Raw genomic sequence first — 19,434 nt, 5'->3', positions numbered from 1 at the left:
CCAACGAGCTGCAACGTGGCCAATGGTCAAAATTCTGACTGTTGGGCCTTTTTTTTTTGTTTTATTTTTATTTTTGGTGAAAAACACATGGACCGTTGATCTGTGATCGGACGGTCCATTTTAAAAGTCAAATTTAAATTTTTTTTACCGTTGGAAATCCAACGACTCTGAGGAGGGCCACGTAGCCCTCATACGGGTAAACGCAAGTGGGCTGACAAGCGGGCCCCGCCGCTTGCAACCTTTTCTCCTACTCGCGCCCAGTCGCGAGTGTTGTGCACGCGTCGGGCAAATAGGCCGGCTTCTGGGTCTGTCCAAAATAGGCTGGCCTGTTGCCTGGCTTGGGCTAGTGCCAGGCTGTTTTGCGGGCTGGAGCACTTGGACAAGGTGCTGGCCTGTGTTTTGGACAAGGTGCTGGGCAAGTCCACCTCCGGTGGAACGGCTCTTATAGTCAGCAATATGAGCATGACACTTGTCATCTATCAGAGACATAAGTCCTACAAATATTGATCTAATCAAGACCCTACACTTGTCCAACTTAATTCAAAACAAATCCTTGCTGTTAAGGAATATATTAAACCAGTGACGAATTTACATTTCAACATGGACAGCAATTTGTTGGGCAACAGGTTTGGGTTTTATGGTCTCTCAAGTCTTTCAAGCCGAACAAATACAGTAACGTTCAACATTCAAATGTTGTCCTCTTGTTCCCCTTAACATGAGACCCTTCACTTCGTCTCAGTTCAAAAGCAATAACGCCCATTTCCAATTTTTGGTTGGTCGATCCAAAAGTTCCTTGAGCATTACAATTGCACAAATCTGCCCTGCTCCCGCATAAATATGTAGAAATAAAAACCAAACGTCGGGTAAATTTCAAAAGCTCCACCGGTCTAACTGCACTTTAGCTTCAGCCATGTCTTTCTGTGCCTTCTTTCTCCTATAGAATATAGGGCAGTCCCGACTGGAAGAATACAAACTAAGAGTTACATACAAAGCAAGCATGCATCCGTGCATTTGGAGTTTTGCAATGTACATATTCCAACTCCAAATGCACGAATATGTTCCCAAAATACCCACATGACAAGATAACAATATATACTAACGTATAAAAATCACTCAAACTCGTCAATTACAATACCTTGTGCAGAGCACATCTTGATGCAGAGAGCCTTGGCACTCTTGGCACTGCGTCCATAACCGCCCAAATAGTGTCTCTAGCCCAGACACTGCAACATTCCACAAAGTTGAGCACTTTGGTCCAAATATAAATGAATGCAAAACAAAAATTTAGCATAAAATACACTTATGATATTGATTCATACCATGAGCCACTGTTTTGCAATAGAGTTCAGCTTCTCTTCCCTTACAATGTGAGCAAAGAGTATGGTCCGACTTGCTAAGAATAACAAAATATTAATAAGCTTTTCAAATTCACCCTTCTAAAATCTCAAAGATGCTAGAAAGAGTCTTTGATTGCTTAGAATTATGTTCTTCTGTATACTATAAAAAGTTTCCGACATTATGGACCTCTCAATTTATGTGCCAAAGATGTGTACTTCGTCCTTAAACTGTAATCTTAACCTCTCATCCTAACATTTTTCACAAATAGGGTAGGAGTATCCAAAGTCCCCTAAAGGTTGACCCATAAGATTTTGACAAGATGTTTGAGACTTTATGCCTACAAATGGATCAAAACCTACCACTAAAATTGCAAACGTGATAACCTGCTGTGTGCTTTGGTACTTAGTAGAGGTCCTTTTTGTGTCCAACGCTTAGGTGGGTAAATTCTAACCCTATCCCAGCAAAGTTAAGAGATTTATAAAAGCCATAAAACTAGGTTAAAACCTTGTCCATTGTCCCTCCCACCTATGCTCAAAACTTCTCAAGTTGGAGGTCCTCTATAAATTTTGAAGAATACTTTGGAACTCAAGCCATAGCTTTCCTGGTCTTGCAACTCATACAAACAATCTGCTTTAGCCATGCACGTTTAACTTGGTGAAACTTAGCGACCAAAGATAATTTCTACCATAATTTCTGTCCAAACTAAGTTTTTCATCAAAATTGTGATTAAAATTCAAACCGTATTATGATAAACAACATTTTTAAGTTCAGTTCAGTTCAGTTCCGTTTATATACTAATCAGGCCTACCAAGAAAAGCACTCATTTAAAGTACAATAAAGTCAGTATATACTTGTACCTAAGTAGAGCTTTGCAGCCAACGCATGTGAGTTGTTTCTTTGCAAATCTCATTATTCCACTGTTTGCAGGGGTGGAGATTGAAATAGATCTTGTGTGGCTTCCATGGAGAAGTTCCTTGCTAGCATTCTTCAAGATGGGCTCAAAAATTCTTAAGAGTGGCTGTAAGATGAAAACGTACCGAAGCATGTAAGAAAATAAAGTATATTATATAATACAGTAGTTAAAGTGCAGTACTTTAAACTCACTTTTAGCTTGCCAAACTGAAAATAATAGCAGTAAAAACTTTACCTTGCTAATTTGATTTTCAAGATAGTATTGAGGATCTATGGGAATGTTATTCTCAAGCACATAGATGGGATCCTCTGACTTCTCGTAAGCCTGATTGTCGTATATCCATTAATATTCATACCCCAGCCTAAAGCATTTGCAGTGAAAATATATGAAAAATTCTACACAAGGATTACCTTGGCACCTTTTGCAGCCTTAATAATGACATAAGGCACCCGATCCCCAACATTTGGAGCAGTGGCAGCATCTCGCTGTAAATGCCAAATTGAAGAAGGATAGGTAAGAGATGAGGTACTTTATTTGATAGTCCAAAGACGAGAGCAATTTACTAGGACATTCAGATAGGGAATATATTGAACAACTAACTATAGCTAGTTTAAACAAAGTTGAACAGGAATGAATAAAGTTTTTATCTTAAAGAATGTTCACAGTCCTGTGTCATAAGCAATCCATTCACGTGTTCCAGCCTGCTAAAGTGATCAGGAATCCTGGTGTTCCTCCTAAGGTTCATTTTTTGACATCGATCATAGCTCATTCAAGAGAAAACATTCATTATTATGTAGAAAGAAGACCCTGTTTGTCCGCCTCCATGCTGGAATTTTGTGCAAAAAAGGTGTAATCTTTTTCATGTGCTTTGGGGCTGTGGTGGTGGCTGGTTGAGATTGCAGGGGTTAACTGGGTTACCCATCAAACATAATTTGTAATAAGTATGTCCTCTAGTAGAGGGCTAGAGTTTTGTGGAGTTTTCCAGTCCAGGCGGTTTATTGGGTAATTCGGTCGCCAGAAATAGAAAAATTTATTAGAATTATTGTGGGGATGAAAAGAACACTTAGGAAAGAGTCAAGTTTGAAGCATCTTTGTGTTTCTCATTCTAGCCTTCAGGCATCTCATTTTCTTAACCAAGAAAAAAGAAAAAGTATCGTTGTTTACTTTAATTTTATAAAGATTGGAAGCGCCAAGGTGATTTTCAGAGTTGAATGACGATTTCTTACAATATCAAAGAAGTAGCATGGATTTGTTTTCTATGAGTATCACCTCAGTGATGGACACCTTGTTCCCCTAGTCTAGTATGTGTTTTAGAGTTCATTAAAAAAATAATAATAAACAGAAAATTGTGTTCAATCTAGGATTAAACCTGTATTAGAAACACGAGAAGATTCATACAGCAGAGGTTTACATTTTTATACAAGGGTTAGACTTCTGCCTCCCCCTTAACACTGCTAATAAGCTCTGTAAGGGACAAATAAGGGTAATAAGCTCGACATTTGCTCTAGGAGAAACACAAAACCAATATCTAAAGGGAAACAAGAATTTGGTAACTAGGGATGATTGTTTAATAAATGAGAAATCTAGCAACTTCCTACGCATATATGCGGAAAACAAATAGCAAAAAGAAAATAAAGTCAAGGACGCATTTGCCCCTCATCTCTTCTAATTATTTGAGATCTTGGATAATTATATGTATTCTTTCAGCTTATGGAATCCTGAAGCAGAAAAGTCAGGAAACGTGTGGCCCAGTGGAGGAAGGCATGTCTCTCTAGAGGAAGTAGACTCATTCATATACAGAAATTGTACGTGGTAAACTTATCAAGCAGGTAGGCTAAAACTTAATTCCTTAAATAATTATTATTTAAACTATGGGTTTCTTAGGGTAATTCTCGTGGCATATCTGTCATATAAGTTTTCATTTTGTTCTTGCCTTTGGAAAGGGGAAACTCTCTCATATATTTCTTTCATAGCATAGTTCAATAACTACCTTAAAAATGCATTTACAACTTAAAACTATTGAATTTCAGTCAGACTTCAAGTTGGAGCAAGAAAATAGAGATTGATACAAAATCCGTTTGTAGCCATACCCACAACTCCATATAAACCAATAACAGAGAACGACAAAAAGCGGATAAGAAATGCACCAACTAAAACTGCTAAAAACACAATTTGTTTCAAAGTAGTATGACTATGACCCAATTCAAAAATTTCAACCAATAATTGCACATGCGAATAATCTCTTCTTTTCTGAGTAACAGAGATCATAGTAACTGACCCATTTGAATTTGCCACCATACAAGGTAGGTTAAAAGTACTACTTATGCCAACTGCATGCAATCAAATAATGGCAACAAGCATTTTTCTTAGTTTTTTTTTTTTTTTTTCTATTTTTTCTAGAAGCATTTCTTTTACAAGAAATTTAAAGCAAACTACGTCAATGCTGCATACCTTGCGCATACGTTCAGCAAGTTCAACATGAGCCGCCTTTACTCCATAATCATCCCCTGTTTTTGTAAGACCCTGCAAAATTATGTTTGAACATACCAGGTCAACTTTCATCAGGGAAGTGCTAAACAAACTTTCATTGTAAATTTACTGTAAAGGAGAATAAAATTCACCGGACTGGCACAAGCATGACACAAGTAAATGGTGAAGCTTGAGCTGAAGTTTCTTAGCTCATCAGGCACCACAACACCAATACAAAATAACCAAAGAACGAAACAAAAGATGGGCTTGAACTTGGAGCGGTCCACTCAACATTGTTTTCCTTTGAAAACAAATATTTTGAACAAGCAAAATCATTTTTCTTACATAATTTGAATATTCAATCATAACAAAAGTAAAATCCAATATAAATTCAAACACCAAACAAACCAAAAGACTAACATCAAGTAATAATAGGTTGTGGGTCTTGCCACACCTGGTTTTGGCTATTTGTCATGGCATAAATACGACAGGATTATAAAATTGGTGTCAGCATAGGCTAGACACAGAGCACGAATTGCCCCACTGTAAATGGGTCAGGCCAACGTGCTGCGGCCCATTGACACTTGCAGAGTTGGGCAAGAACCAAGGCACAAAGCAATGACAGCTACAGCACTATTCTAGCAAGAAAATATTCCAACCTTAGTGATAACCAAAAGAGACAAATCCATGCGATTCATGAGAAGATCTGAGATGGTATTCTTGACATACTGGACTGCCCCAGGAATATCTCTATCAATCAGTATTTTGTGCAGGCATTCATTTACCAGGTTTTTGACCAATAAGCAATTGTCTCTTCTTACGGTTTCGATTCCTGTCATCGATGGATGCGAAATAAGCGACATATTCAACAAAACACTGAAAGATGATAAAGGGGTTGAGAAATTCTGATTAACCTTTAGTATCCATTTTGTCGAACTTGCCAGGATTTGTCCACAATAAACCAGCATATCTCTTCTTGCTAATCAGAAGATATGGATGATAAACCTTCTCAAATTCAAGTTTGATAGGCTTCATGATACAAAAACCCAATAGCAAATTAAAATCAAAGAATGATAAAAATCAGCTAAAAAAAATACACAAAAAAATAAGCATCAAAGGACAAATTACTATCATGTCACGTTCATGGTAAAGTCTCATAGTTAAATAACCATTATAAAAATTACCCTACACATAAGATAATGAAAGAACCAACAAAATCTGTAGGGCTTTACAGCTTTATGAAAAAGGGCATTAACCTCACCCCACCCATTTTGCCCCTCCTTTTCCCCACAAATAAATACAATTGACAAGTAGTCTACTTAATAAGGTTTCAGCTTTGTCATTCCCATTATGTCCAGTAACACTTGCGTGAAAAAAATTAGTTTAGGGCACATCAATACCCTCTTACATATACTAATCACTGAAATCATTTCACCAAAAGATTAGCATGTAAAGTTTATATAGTCTAGATAAATTCCATATTAATCAACTTCGATTTTCTCTAGTCACCTTCATTCCAGCTTGAAAGTATTTATTAAGATGTTGTCAAGAACTTTCTGTGCATGCATGTGTGTGAAAGGTTTATCAGAATCTCTAGTTTAGCACTATACTAAAGAGCAAAAAAAGACATGAGTTCAAGAAACCAATTAAACAAGAAATAAAGTGGTATCAACTCCTACTTTTATGAAAGTTCCACTGATGTATTCGGCAGCTTCTCTCCCCAAGTCCATTGCTACTTCAACGGTGGGAACCCCAAATTGCACCATAACTGAGTCTGTGTCCCCGTATATAACCTAAAGTAATACTTTAGTGTCAAATTATTATAGGATAAAGGCAGAATAAAAAGGAAAAATCATTGACATCATGCATGAGAAGAAACAGCAATTGGATAAATTTATGAATGCATACATAGTATACATGTAGCATTAGAAATGTGAAGCGTATATAATCATCATGAGATTTATTTTTTCAAATATCCATGTGTATTCACTCTTTTTTTTATTGACATCATATGCTCATACTGTTAAAATTAATTTGCAATTTTTGAGCAGTTACTTGATATGTGATGAAGATTATAATATGATAAGGGAGCATAGAACTTCAATAAAGACTGACCATTAAACACCAAAAAGACCGAAAATAGAAACAGTGGCCAAGCCAAGGTTAGTTAATCAACTAAAAAATAATATATCCTCCAGCTACTTTCCAATAAAATAAATTTTTAAAGCCTAAACCCCAAAAAGATGAACATTTGACTTTTTTTTTTTTTTTTATTCTTTTATGAGATCATTTGACTTGATTTCATAACAAAAGATTTATCAGAACTAATTTCAAGTTTAAATAATTTGATACAGAATAAAGAACTATAAAAGGAACAGAAGCACAGCCACGTTTTCCACTGGAAACGCAGATCATGGCATTCCAGTTATTGGAAATCTACCGGACATGCCAAGACAAATAACAAGAAAAGTGCTTCTCCTAAAAAAAAATAAATAATAAAAAAATAATAATTAAAAGGTCACGCAATACTATTATCAGTCTTAGTCTAAAGCCTCGAAATACTATAAATTTTGGTGACTATCTACAAAAGGTCACGCATATAAGACCCTGTTAGCTCAAGCCAACCAAACCCACTTCAAAAATCAATAGCACCCAATAAAAAGCAAAAGAGACCTTCCATCCAATCTAGCAAGAAAACCACCCTAAATAGGGCTTGCAGACCCAACGTAGAAGCGAAAACGAAGAAGGAAAGAGCCTCCATATGGGTTGTCATGAATGGGCCTACACTATGAGAGTCCTAGTGCATATGATATCAAAAAGGAAAAAGAGTTAATGTTAACATATAGCTCTAATTGATTGGCTAAATAAGAGTCCTACCACATAGTTTATATTTTACACTATGAGAAGAAGACCCTTATAGGAGAAGCCGTAAAGAAGACCAAGGAAGAACAATACTATAGTAAGTTAACATAGGCTTCCAACAATTATGAACCCATTACTGAGAAAATCTGAGCTGGCATACCTCAGCATTGTGCTCATAGCCTTTAAGTGTGGTAAATTTTTCTTTTACAAGGTTCTTTGTGTGCTCAATCATCTGTCGACCTTTACAAAACCACATAACATTAGGCACATCTCAACAAGTTCAGTACATCATAACAATTCTGTTTGAAACGTACCATAGCTGGTGACACTTGATGATATCTCTAAACATGGTAACTGGCCAACAGTAGCTCCAGTAAACCCATATACGGAATTGGCACTTATCTGGATATAGGGACAAATGAATATATGTATACTTATACGTAAATACATGCATACGATTAGTTGCAAAACTATTCGATAAAGACAATGGTGAATGTAACAGTTCAGAATATACCTTTAAGGCCAATTGTCGACCATCAAGCACTGCCTTCTCAAGTGGATCTTTTGCTTCCTAGAACAAAAAAATGATATCAGCCCAAAAAAATTGGTAGTTCATAAAATTGCATGCACCTGTCCGCATTTTTCTTTCCAAAACAGTGGGGAAAAGCCATTGTACACATAGTAAAAGTTACCTTCAAATCCGCTTTTGCTCTCTTCCGAGCAGCTAATAATTCTTCAAGAATTTCAGGAAGTATTCCCTGGAAAGCATATTGCAATCTTATTAATATAATTGATTTACTCAATGAGATGAAGTAATTATTTGTCATACAGATAATTAATAAAAAAATTTCAAAACTACGGATGGTTCCTGATTAAAAAAAACAGAAAAAACAACATTGAGGAATATAAAATAAATACGACCTTCTGCAAATTGGATTTAACAAATGTTTCTCCAGATGGAGTTTTGTTGACACATTCTGGAGGAATATTGAGTTTGCGAACATCTTCAGGTGTCACCTTCACAGAAAAAAAGGGATACCATTTTGGCCAAATGTTTCTCAACATGAGCTTCTTTGACGTTAGAAAAAAAATCAAAATACAGAAAGGACATATTACCAAGAAAACATCAGGAGAATTACCAAGTGAAATTGCATATTTGATGTTAGACTAAAAAATCAATTCCAAAGTTACAGAAAAGGCAGATGAAAGAAAAAATGTCAGGAGACTTACCAAAGTGCAATAGCATAGATTATAGGCCATCATGATTGATGGATATAAAGATGCAAAATCCAAAGTGGCAATTGGCTTTTCATAGAATCCTGCCTTTGCTTCCAAAACCTGGATTTGTAAACTATTAATATCAAAGCCCATATGATGTCTCATGTCATTTAAAGCCGGTATAAGGAACAAAACAAAAACATCAAATGCACAAAGAGAGAAACCCGATATAGTAAGTTCCAGGTTAGAAAGCGCAAGTTTTGTACTCTGTGAGTCTGTTACAACACATTCATTCTCCTGAATATCCTCCACTTTATAACCTATCAAGAAAATGGCTCTAGGTTCAAACAGTGGGAGGGAACCGTAGGTTGGCAAAGGACTAATATGTTGTATTGTTAACAATTACTGTTAAATATAAAATAATGCTAATAACAATGCTTGTTGTATTAAGAGTATAAGTGTTACAATATTCACCCTAGGCATCTGTGCTCAACTCTAAAAACTAAAAATGGAAAATGAACTACAACTCACTTTCCATGTATTTAAATATATATATATATATATATATATATATATACAAAATTTTCTCAGTGCAGGACATCCAGAGTTTTATAAAGCCTAGACGAGGAGCAGATCGACACGGAAAAGGGGGATTGATGCAGAGCCTTGTTCAAAAGTATTAACAAGTGAATGTCTTTCTAGTTTCTTATATAACAACAGCAATTTACACATGCATGCGCGGGTTCATTGTCTTTGAGTTTCTGTGTATGTCAAAATGTACGAATTCTGAATTTCCAAGTACATTATTGTGGATCTTTCCAGATTAATTTACCCATTGGCCTGTAAAAGGGACTACTTTGTAATCCCTTAAAATCAGAGTTCTGTGATTTTCACCCAACTCTTCTCGCTGTCCAACACCAGGGACAGGCGACCTGCCAGGAATTAATTTTATGATTTAGCTCTATCAACTAGCAGCAAGTTTTCATGATATGTTTGTTAGTTTTGATCCATTTTTCCGACATTGTTGCTTAGTTAGGGTATATAACATCTTAATGGAGGTTAGATTTAGGATCTAACTCTAAAGTTTTGGGCAGCCACCATACATGCATGCAAACAAAACTACACTTAATAGGCTGAAACACCTGCCCACCAAAGACAATGTTGTATTTATACAACCAGGCAAAATGTTTATAAACAATTTGACAACAAGAAATTCAGAAAGAGAGTATAAGATCTGACCATAAACGTCAAACACCTTCCCCACCCCCGACCCACTTTGTCAAGAGAAATGCAGTTATTTAAAACAGCAAGCATGATAATGACATGTTGAGCATTCATGAACTTACAGTGGCACCTTCATACGTTCCTTGCTCCGATCCAGCCTTTTTAACATAAGGAATAAGCAGGTTCTTTTGCTTTGCCTTCCTAAGAAGCTGCGAAAGTACCTGAAAAAGGTTTCGTTGATGCATTAAATCTCTTCACAGCTGAATTATTGTGCTTTTCACAGGTATTCATTTGCAAAACTAACTTTGATGCTCTGTCCTCTGGAAAGAAGAAATGACATTGGAACACCTGTCACTCTAGCCATCTCTACATAATTGTAAATATACATCAGTTTGTCCAAAAGCCTTTGTGGGAGGTAAGCATCCTGCAATGAAACATCAAAGTTGATTACTTGTGCCACATAACTTGCAGATGATTGTCTTTTATTTGACGTTTAACTGTTAATATTCTTGTCAATATTACGCATATATTGAATGGAATACAGATTCACATTGGATGAGTACTCTCTTTGAAATTGAAACGTTTTTGTCCTTTTAGATTCCACCATGTAGTCCTTGGACACTTCAAGGTCTTGTTCTTTCTCCTATCTCTTTTGATATGTACATCCATGACCAGCAAGCAATGTTGGTTAGCCAGGCTTTCTCCCGGTATAACTTTGCAATTCTTACAAGTTATATGATCCCCCTTCCTCATTAAAAGGAAATCTATTTGTGTTTTTGATGACCCACTCTTGTAGGTGATCACATGCTCTTCTCGCTTCTTAAAGGTGTTGGCTAAAAAGATATCATATGCCATTGCAAAATCCAACATGGATTCCCCATCCTCGTTTCTCTCCCCAAAACCATGGCCATGAAAACTTCCGTAATCGCCCGTCTCCTTGCCCATATGTCCATTTAAATCTCCTCCTATGAATAACTTCTCCGTCTGAGATTCAATCCCAATCACTAAACTTACGATAATGATTATCTAAACTAATTGTGTAGGAAGAGAACCTAACAAGCATCTTACTATTGAGAAAGCATGGCCCCCTAGAAAGCTTTATGAGCAAACTGAGTTAGTATCTATCTAATTATTGAGGCTGCCTCAAAAAATACAGAAGTGGACAAGAAGTCCACAAAAACTCAAGAACAAACAGTGAAAGAAAAATAAAAGCCCCCTAAAAGAAAACTAAGATATAACTAATAGCAGCTTTCCAATCCAGAAACGAACTTTCTTCCATAACACCTCTGCTGTTACCTACAAAATCTTCAAAAATCATCCTATTTCTTTCCATCCAGATTACCCATAACACTTCCAAAACTATACATGCCTATAAAGTCTTAGCTTGCTTCCCCATCCCTGATAGTTTATGCTTCTCTGACAAAAAAGCAACAGAGGCTGCATCTCATGCCATGGCTCTGGGATTTGTAATGACTCTTCTGCATATATTGTGATAACAGCTCTACCATTATGTTTGCTTAGGATACTACTCAACACTAGAGAAAAAAATCAAATCGCACTTCTGTAGGCAAGCTGATATGTTTCAAAATCCTTTCAATTGTCCTTCCCATGCTTCTTTAAGCAAACTGGACTTGGACGTATTTGCTCCAGCTTGAAACAGAGTGTTAGACATTAGTGTCCATTAACACCTTTGCCAATGCCCCATAAATATTCTCATATAAATATAAGACATGCAATTACATCAGTATTTTTCTATTACCACAAATTAAACTCTGTACCCAAGAAAGTAAAATACTAAACAATCTCAGGGGTTACTTTCATTACAAATTTCATCACGGTAACAAATAACGGGTAGATGTAACTTTTCTGCAACCTTCTTATATTGTAAAAGAACTACTCCTGAAGATTATATAAGACAGTTAAGTTGGAAGAATCAAAATAATTAAATACATACTTTCAGACAATACACAGCAAGTCGCCTCCTAGTTTCCGCATTCCCGTTCTGAAGATCAGATATAATTGAATGGTGGACATCCTCTTTCTGCACATGATTCAAAAGTTGCGCTCTCTTAATAATTTTCTCAAATCTTTTACAGATTCCAATGTATATTAAAATGGAAATTATTATTAGCATTCCAAAAATCTCATTGCGCTCTCTTGATAAGTGTATTTTTCTATCTAAATAAAAATACAGAGAGTTTGGATTGCATAATTAGATTTTCAGAGTGCCAATAACAATTCCTATTAAAATAATGAAGAAAACAATTTATTGGGGACATAATAAGGGTCATTTAGTGTCCGATCAAGAAAAATGGTATTTGAGTGCAATCGAACCATGTTTTGGAAATTCAGGAAAAAAAATAAGCATAAAGAAAGAAAAAAAAGCAGCAAGAACCCTCTTTTTTCGATGTTGCTAAATAAAAACATGTATTATTATATTAATAGGCAACCACACTAAAAAATTATTTCTGGGCTAAATCGCGATTTTTAATAAAAGCTGTGAAAAAGGGTAATTGAATATATGTACAAGAAATATATCAAAACCTCACCTGCTCAGAAAGAAAGTGCGCTGAGACAGAATTCAATGAATAAGAACTTAATTTGTAATCTCGTTGCATAGCCTACAAGAAAGACAACAGAAATCTACATGAACATTTTATTGAATCTTTAGCTGAAGAACAAATCTCAACGACCACTAACAGGGTAATTGTGCCAGAAGACAGATGATACCTGGAGTAAATCAAATTGAACCCTCCCTTCAACTGTTACTTCTTTACTTTCCCTGGTTCCATGCTGCCTGTATTACCAATATTATACCTTTTATAAGAAAGAAGAATTTTACTTAAAAGCATAAAGATGTACAAAGCAAGATGAACCATGAAGTCCCTGAAACAGGAACAAGGACAATAGAGAGAACCAATAGACCAACCAAAGGCCAAAAGAATCACCCACCCTTAGACCAGAACAAATATACGAAAAGAAAACAATTAAACTCAAGGGAACATCATTAAACTGTTTAAACAAAGAATCCCAGAGAGAAGAGAAGAATTTAATCCCACTGCGTGTAATAGCAAGAGGTACAGTAAAAAAAAGTGAAAAAAAAATATATAACAGATTAATTAAAAAAAACATGGGAACTTTTTGTGAAACATTGAGAAATTCTAAGCCGTTACATTGTATAACATATCATAGGATGAACACAATGTTCCACTGCCACCAGCTCAAATATAATATTGATAATTGAATTGTAATGTGCAAAAACTTCTTGTCTCTTGTGATTAAAAATAAGAATTTATCAATAAAGAGCAGGGATACAATACCGATGATGAGATGTCGCCAAAAGGAAAAAACAAAACCAAAACCATCAGCTACCAACACAAATCAACTAAAATTGCATTCAAGACAAAACAACGTGAAAGACAGAATTCAGGGATTTATCGTATTCAAGTATTCGGTTAGATTGGAAAGCTATTTATGCACTGGGTTGTGTGTTCTGTGCTTATGTCTTTGTGTTTGAGAACACTTTCGGCTTCTGTCATTTTTCTTATGGTTTTTCTTATCAAGTTGTGGCCATATTGTCAGCTTCTGGTGCAATTTAATTGTTTATTGCAATAAAATTTGTTTCATTTCAAAAACAAAAATAAATCAAAACGGTGGAATAAATTACATAGTAGTAAAAATAAATGTGGCAAAGTTGCAGAAATGTTTCAGTTAACTAAGCTAATATTCACAGCCTAAGTCACTCTGTGGGTCGACTGTAAATTCAACCCTCATATAAGTTGTTAAAATTACCTCAATTATACAAAAGAGAAACAACGCAGAAACATCAATCAAAAAGGTCCACACTGGAATACCGACAATAGAAAAAGGATACAATATAAAGTCTCGTCACAATTTATAATTTATTACCTTGAAGAAAAAGTAGTGTCTTTGACCCGAACCCTGCTGTTTTTTATGCGGCCAAGTATCGGAAATTCAGCAATTCCTAAGGTCTCAGCTCTCTGAAAACCAGAAAACAAAGACAACAAATTATTGAAACTTTTTTTTCTCGTCAATGAATAATGATCTGTCAAAGCACCATGGAGGTGCAACCCCTTATGCAAAAATTATGATGTTGCAGAGAAGTTAGCATTCTACCCCACTCTTCTTTTAGGGGTGAAATTTTGAGGACATAATCAAATCATCACACAACTATGAAATTGGCACGAACTATTGTGTTACGTTTGGATTTTTGGCACAAAATTATTCTTATCATGTTTGTGTCAACAGACATTATAAACATAAATAAATAAAAACAGGGTAGATGAATTTGACAAAACTGAAACAAGTCCGAATTGATATCCCATTTCCACAAAATGGGCATAAATTGATACATAATTAACAGAACTAGACACACATTGGTACAACAAACTAGAGAATATATACTGTTAAATCAAATGGAAAACAAAAATGAAATGCTTCAGCTACCTCAATGAGATATGGCAAATCAAATTTACAGATGTTATATCCAATTATGACATCTGGATCCACCTCGCGGAGTAAATCCTACAAGCAGAGTTTTATTATTCAACATAGCAAGGCATAAAAGAAGGATGACAATTAGATTTGCATTATATGAGATTGACACACCTTTTTGTGCACAACATGTGAATGGCAGTAGCCTAGTAATTAGGTTAGCATCTAAAACTTCATGCATAGAAAATAGTTAAAACACCCACTAATAGAATAAAAAATTCCATTTGACATCTCCCTTGGAGGTGCACTTCGTTCTTTGCTTTTACTCTAACTAGTCTTCCTTTTAGGTATAGATGCATCTAGTAATCTACATTTTTAAAGAGGGTTCTTTCCCTATGGTAAAATTTCTTTTTATTAATAATGTCCCTACATGTTAGGCACAACATATTAAAAAAAATCATAAATCTATCATTACGAAAGACTATAGATGAATAAATCATAAGCACTAAAGAACAAGTTAGACAAAAAATATGTGGACACAGATACAACTGTGTCAAAGACATGAAGGTAATGACGACATCTACAGAAAAAAATGAAAAGAATCACATGGTATGCAAGTAACATGATATCAGATGATTGGATACAGGACTTTGTCGTGAGTACATACAGATTGTTTTCTTAGCTTATCAAACTTAAAGGGTGTGAAATGTAGTTAGCTGAAAAGAAAAATACATTTTTAGTCAATTAACAATAGTGTTACATCAAAATTACAAGGTTTCTTTCCCCTTTCTATTTTAAGTAAAGAAGATTATTTAGGTTCAACTATATTACCCTCCAAGCCAGTAAGACTTCCCTTTCTGTATCGAAAGACATCACATCAACACCAACTATTGGAGCACACGACTTAAGAGTCATGACGTTCCGAATAAATGGTTGGTTCTCTCCTTGCATAGTAACCAAGTTGGCCACCTATAAAATGAAGAAAGAAAAAAAAAAAAACAATTCATTTCAGATACAGCTCTTTAAAAATAAAATATCTACCATGCAACATGAAAATCACTTAAACATTTTATTTCAGATACTCAGAATGAAAAGAACTGAACCTGGATAACAGGATCATGGGTAGGCTCAGGAAAATGACCTTTACGGCCAGCACACTCAATATCAAAGCTCAATATGCGAAATGGAGCCATCTTCGAAAATTCCCCTTCTGGAGTATGGCTGATCAAGTCTGAATATCTAAGAAAATGGTTTGTCAAGGAAAGATAAACCAAGTAGGAAATAGCTCATAATGTAAACGGCATTCATTAAATTGTTCACCAAACCCCAGATAGTGTCTTGAGTTTGTAAGGATACAGGCAATGGAACTCTAACTGGCAGTACGACAAGGGCTTAGTTGTCTTATATTTTCCAGCAGGGACCTCAATCCAATTTCCACCAACTATGTTGCAATCAATCATGAAACGAAGAGCAAAAAGAACATTGCTGTCATATGTCATGAATTTCTTCATACCAAGGCCATCAATTTGTATGCCTTTTTCAAGAATGCCTGGCAGTTTGGGAAAGCATACAAGAGGAATAAACCAATATTAGGCATAAGCTAAATTGCAGTACATATTGATATGCAAGGTGGCAGACACAATATGAGAACTGCTCTCCAAATATAGTCCTTACGACAACAACAACAAAGCCTTTTTCCCAATAAGTGGGGTCGGAAATGTAGTCCTTACAAAGAGTAAATTAGATCAGCACAATGATACAGAAAGAAAGACATGAAAGAAGTGAGAGAACAATATCATCAAAGAAATGATGTGATAATCACCCATAAAATGCATTTCCCTGCATGTAGGTGTTTGATGAGCGGATTTTATATATACATTAAACCCTATTCTTAGTATATTTTGGTTAATATTTTGGAAGAATTTTGATACTTTGAATTGTATTTTCAATACAGGACTTTCAACTTCTTCTGGAGCAAAACATAATCAAATGGACGAATTTTGGAGTAATTCCAGTTGGAGGACGTTCATCAGTCACTTGGCTTGATCGTGTCAAAATTTCATATTTTTCCACTACGCGGTTATTTTCTGGCGATAAAATAAAGGAGCAATGCGCAGTGCTGGAATAGTGGCGCTTTGGGCTCGACTGGCGTTTTTGGAGCCCACGATGACCTCAGATGGGTTTGTGACCTTTTGGAGATGTGTTCAGAACGTCCTAATCCTTAAAGTAAGCTATTATGGGCCGGATTTGGAGGAGATTTGAAGCTACAACGTGGCTGGACAAGTACTTGGCAGATTCTCCTAGTTTAATTAGGGTTTTATTTTCTAAGATATTTTATTATTATTTAGTTTCCTAGTTGGAATAAGAGACCTATGTCTTAGGATTTGTCAAAGGGCTTAGCAATTATATTGCTTGGCCGTTCTTAGTTTTAGGAGGCTTTCTTTTATGAAATTTTGGAGACAGAGAGTGATTGCTAGGGTTCTTGAAGATTTTCTATTTTAAGGTGTTTTCATTCCTTTTATTCTCAATAATATTTTCTATGATTTCATTTATGACTATGCGTAACTAATTCCTTTTGCTAGGGTTAGGCCATGTACCTTAGCATGAATATGTAATTTTATTAATTTGCTTATGAATGGATGCATGCTTGCTTTGAATTATTAATCACCGCCATTAAAACTATCTATATATTTTAATGATTGATCACCATTAGGGTATAGACAAGTTATTTGATGCAATTTCTGTTGGAACATCACCCTGAAATTGAGGAAGGCTTCCTGTGATTAGTAATTGTAAGTTCACTTAAGGCGAACATCATGCTCTTAAGGGTTGCATGGTTTTTCAAAGGGTTTTCACGAAGTTTAATGAGTCTTGCATGTTTATATTTGATCTGAACATCACAGATGGATTGCATGTTAGATATACGTTTTCGCTTGAATATCACAAAGAAAATATGCATTAGGAAAGCCTAACCTTCAAAGCATGGATGTGGAAATTCATAAGTAATTGATAGAATTGCATAGAATTGTGACAGTGACGGCTAAACCCTAGTCTTTCCCTAAATTGATTTTAATAAAAAAACGTTTTTCTGTTTGCTGCCTTTATTTTCTAACTTCTAGGTTTCTTTAATTGTTAATTCAATATTTTCAAACTCAAAAATCTCAAATCTTTGATAAAAATCTGTTTTAATAGTTAATTAAGAGTTGATTTAATTACAAATTAGTCAAACAATCTTTGGGGACAACGACCTTGCATGAGCAATTATACTACAATTACCTTGTATTCTTGCAAGTATTTTCAATGATTTTAACCCTATTTGTGCAGGTAAAAAAATCCTATTAGTGTTTAATTCAAGAAAGTAATCACATCCTGCATGTTATTGAATGTTAATGAAACTGCAATTTTACCCCGGCAGCTGGCCACCATTGTTGGCAAAGCAACAACGATTTTGAGAAAGGGTTCAGAATCCTGCTGCTGGTAATACATGATACTCCTCTTCTGCACCATTTCAATACGGCGAATGAATTTTGGTACCTTGCTGTTCCTGTTGACCTCTCCCATCCTCCCCTGTTGAATTACCAAACGCAAAAGACATAACCAATTAAAGTAATGCAACTTAACAAAAACAAAGACATCTGAGCTGCTCAAGAAATAAAGTGAAAACAATACCTCAAGAATTTGATGAAACCTGGAAATATCGTCAGGGCCCATTCCGGGGAAACAGTTAATATAGAAATATGGCTCAAATCCATGAACATGGCAGCAAACACTATGTCCTAAGATGATGAGACAACTTATCAGACTCAGAAAAGGCATCATATTAGTTTAGTTTAGTTTAGTAGCATATTTGATTCCCGTGGAGCAACACAGAATACTTGGTAAAAGTTGCAACAAATAACCAACATGCTTGACGAAACAAAGCTTATGGTTTGGTTATACAAAATTACAGTTTTATTCAGGTTTCTCAGTCACCAACCAAACATTTTCACAGCAGAATAACAACCCTAAAAGAAATTAGGAGCACAAGCTAACCTTCCTTCGTAACCCCAAAAATTCGGATAATGGCAGCAGACCCGGACCAATTAGGCAGCAATTCTCTATGGCTCTCTCCAATTACATAATCAATCTCCAATTGCTGAAAAGCTACAACCCACAACAAAGGAAAGAACGAGATTTTAAAATTTTTTAAAAAATAAATCAAAAATAAAAATAGAGAATCGAGCAAAATTGGAAAAGGCTGACAGACCAACGCTTCGGGATGCGGAAGTGTAGGCATGGGAGGGAGGCGGGCGGGCCCACTTGGTGAGGCGGGAAGCGAGGGACTGGCGCTGCTCGATGTCGCGGAGAACAAGGTCGTCTTCAGTCTCGAAAAGGGTTTCGTCGAGGAAGACGTCCTCGTCCTCGTCCACGAATTCGTCTTCTGGGGACGTGGCCTGCTGCTTGGATGGGTTTGCCGCCGGTTGTGGCGGCGCTGGCCGTTTTCTGCTTATGCCTTTGTTCATCGTCTTTGCTTTTGCTGTCGGGTTCTCTGAGGGTTTTCTGAGTACATGAGTCTGCGACGTGAGACGGTGTGAACTCACCCACACTACACAGGTGTTTTTATTTTCCCGCCAATTAGCGTGACCCCTTTATTTTCCCGCACACGGAATTTTCTTTTTCTTTTTTTTTTTTTTTTTTTTTTTTAACAAACGATATTTTTTTAACTTAGTCTCGTAATGGACTAGCAATAATGTGGTTCAAATTCACTTTTGACGAGAATTGAACCTAAAACCTCTCACTTATAAGTGAAAATGAATATCACTAGACAGTAGTACTAAATGACTATTTCCTTTTTATTTTAGTAACATCAAATATTTTAGAGAATTTAAAATGATGGAATTGTTGCAGTCCTATTAGATTAAGAATGTGATTGCGTAAATTTTAGTATATATAGGAATATCTTTGAAAATTCCCTT

The 19,434-nt window shown here is 35.7% G+C and overlaps 1 protein-coding gene across 1 annotated transcript; it reads right to left on the bottom strand.

The window, feature by feature from the left end:
* Window positions 1-535: 535 nt before the first annotated feature.
* LOC103936047 (DNA polymerase delta catalytic subunit) lies at window positions 536-19,030 on the bottom strand. The gene is made up of 30 exons (XM_048575847.1): window positions 18,726-19,030; window positions 18,512-18,622; window positions 18,149-18,255; window positions 17,887-18,046; window positions 15,836-16,028; window positions 15,583-15,718; window positions 15,311-15,448; window positions 14,492-14,569; window positions 13,934-14,025; window positions 12,755-12,821; window positions 12,574-12,645; window positions 11,979-12,065; window positions 10,329-10,448; window positions 10,147-10,245; window positions 8,813-8,920; window positions 8,504-8,599; window positions 8,275-8,340; window positions 8,097-8,153; window positions 7,897-7,984; window positions 7,743-7,822; window positions 6,400-6,513; window positions 5,635-5,749; window positions 5,380-5,552; window positions 4,703-4,774; window positions 2,662-2,736; window positions 2,486-2,575; window positions 2,196-2,356; window positions 1,320-1,393; window positions 1,136-1,223; window positions 536-958 (listed from the first exon to the last, which is right to left on the bottom strand). Exons 1-30 carry the CDS (start codon window positions 18,979-18,981, stop codon window positions 871-873), a joined length of 3,261 nt encoding a protein of 1,086 aa, XP_048431804.1. The 5' UTR covers window positions 18,982-19,030; the 3' UTR covers window positions 536-870.
* Between the last annotated feature and the right edge of the window lie 404 nt (window positions 19,031-19,434).

This window comes from the organism of the source record quoted next, unplaced genomic scaffold (assembly GCF_019419815.1).
Source record: "Pyrus x bretschneideri cultivar Hongxiangsu unplaced genomic scaffold, Pyrus_bretschneideri_v1 Contig80, whole genome shotgun sequence".
Classification (NCBI taxonomy): Eukaryota; Viridiplantae; Streptophyta; class Magnoliopsida; order Rosales; family Rosaceae; genus Pyrus; species Pyrus x bretschneideri.
This window is presented reverse-complemented; position numbering and strand designations above follow the sequence as displayed.

Excerpts from the sequence above, each read along its gene's own strand:
- LOC103936047 (XM_048575847.1), bottom strand. The coding sequence starts at position 18,981 with ATGAACAAAGGCATAAGCAGAAAACGGCCAGCGCCGCCACAACCGGCG. Across the intron at positions 7,823-7,896 it reads ATCAAGTGTCACCAGCTATG|GTCGACAGATGATTGAGCAC; the intron begins GTACGTTTCAAA and ends GGTTTTGTAAAG. Across the intron at positions 6,514-7,742 it reads GCTATGAGCACAATGCTGAG|GTTATATACGGGGACACAGA; the intron begins GTATGCCAGCTC and ends GTATTACTTTAG.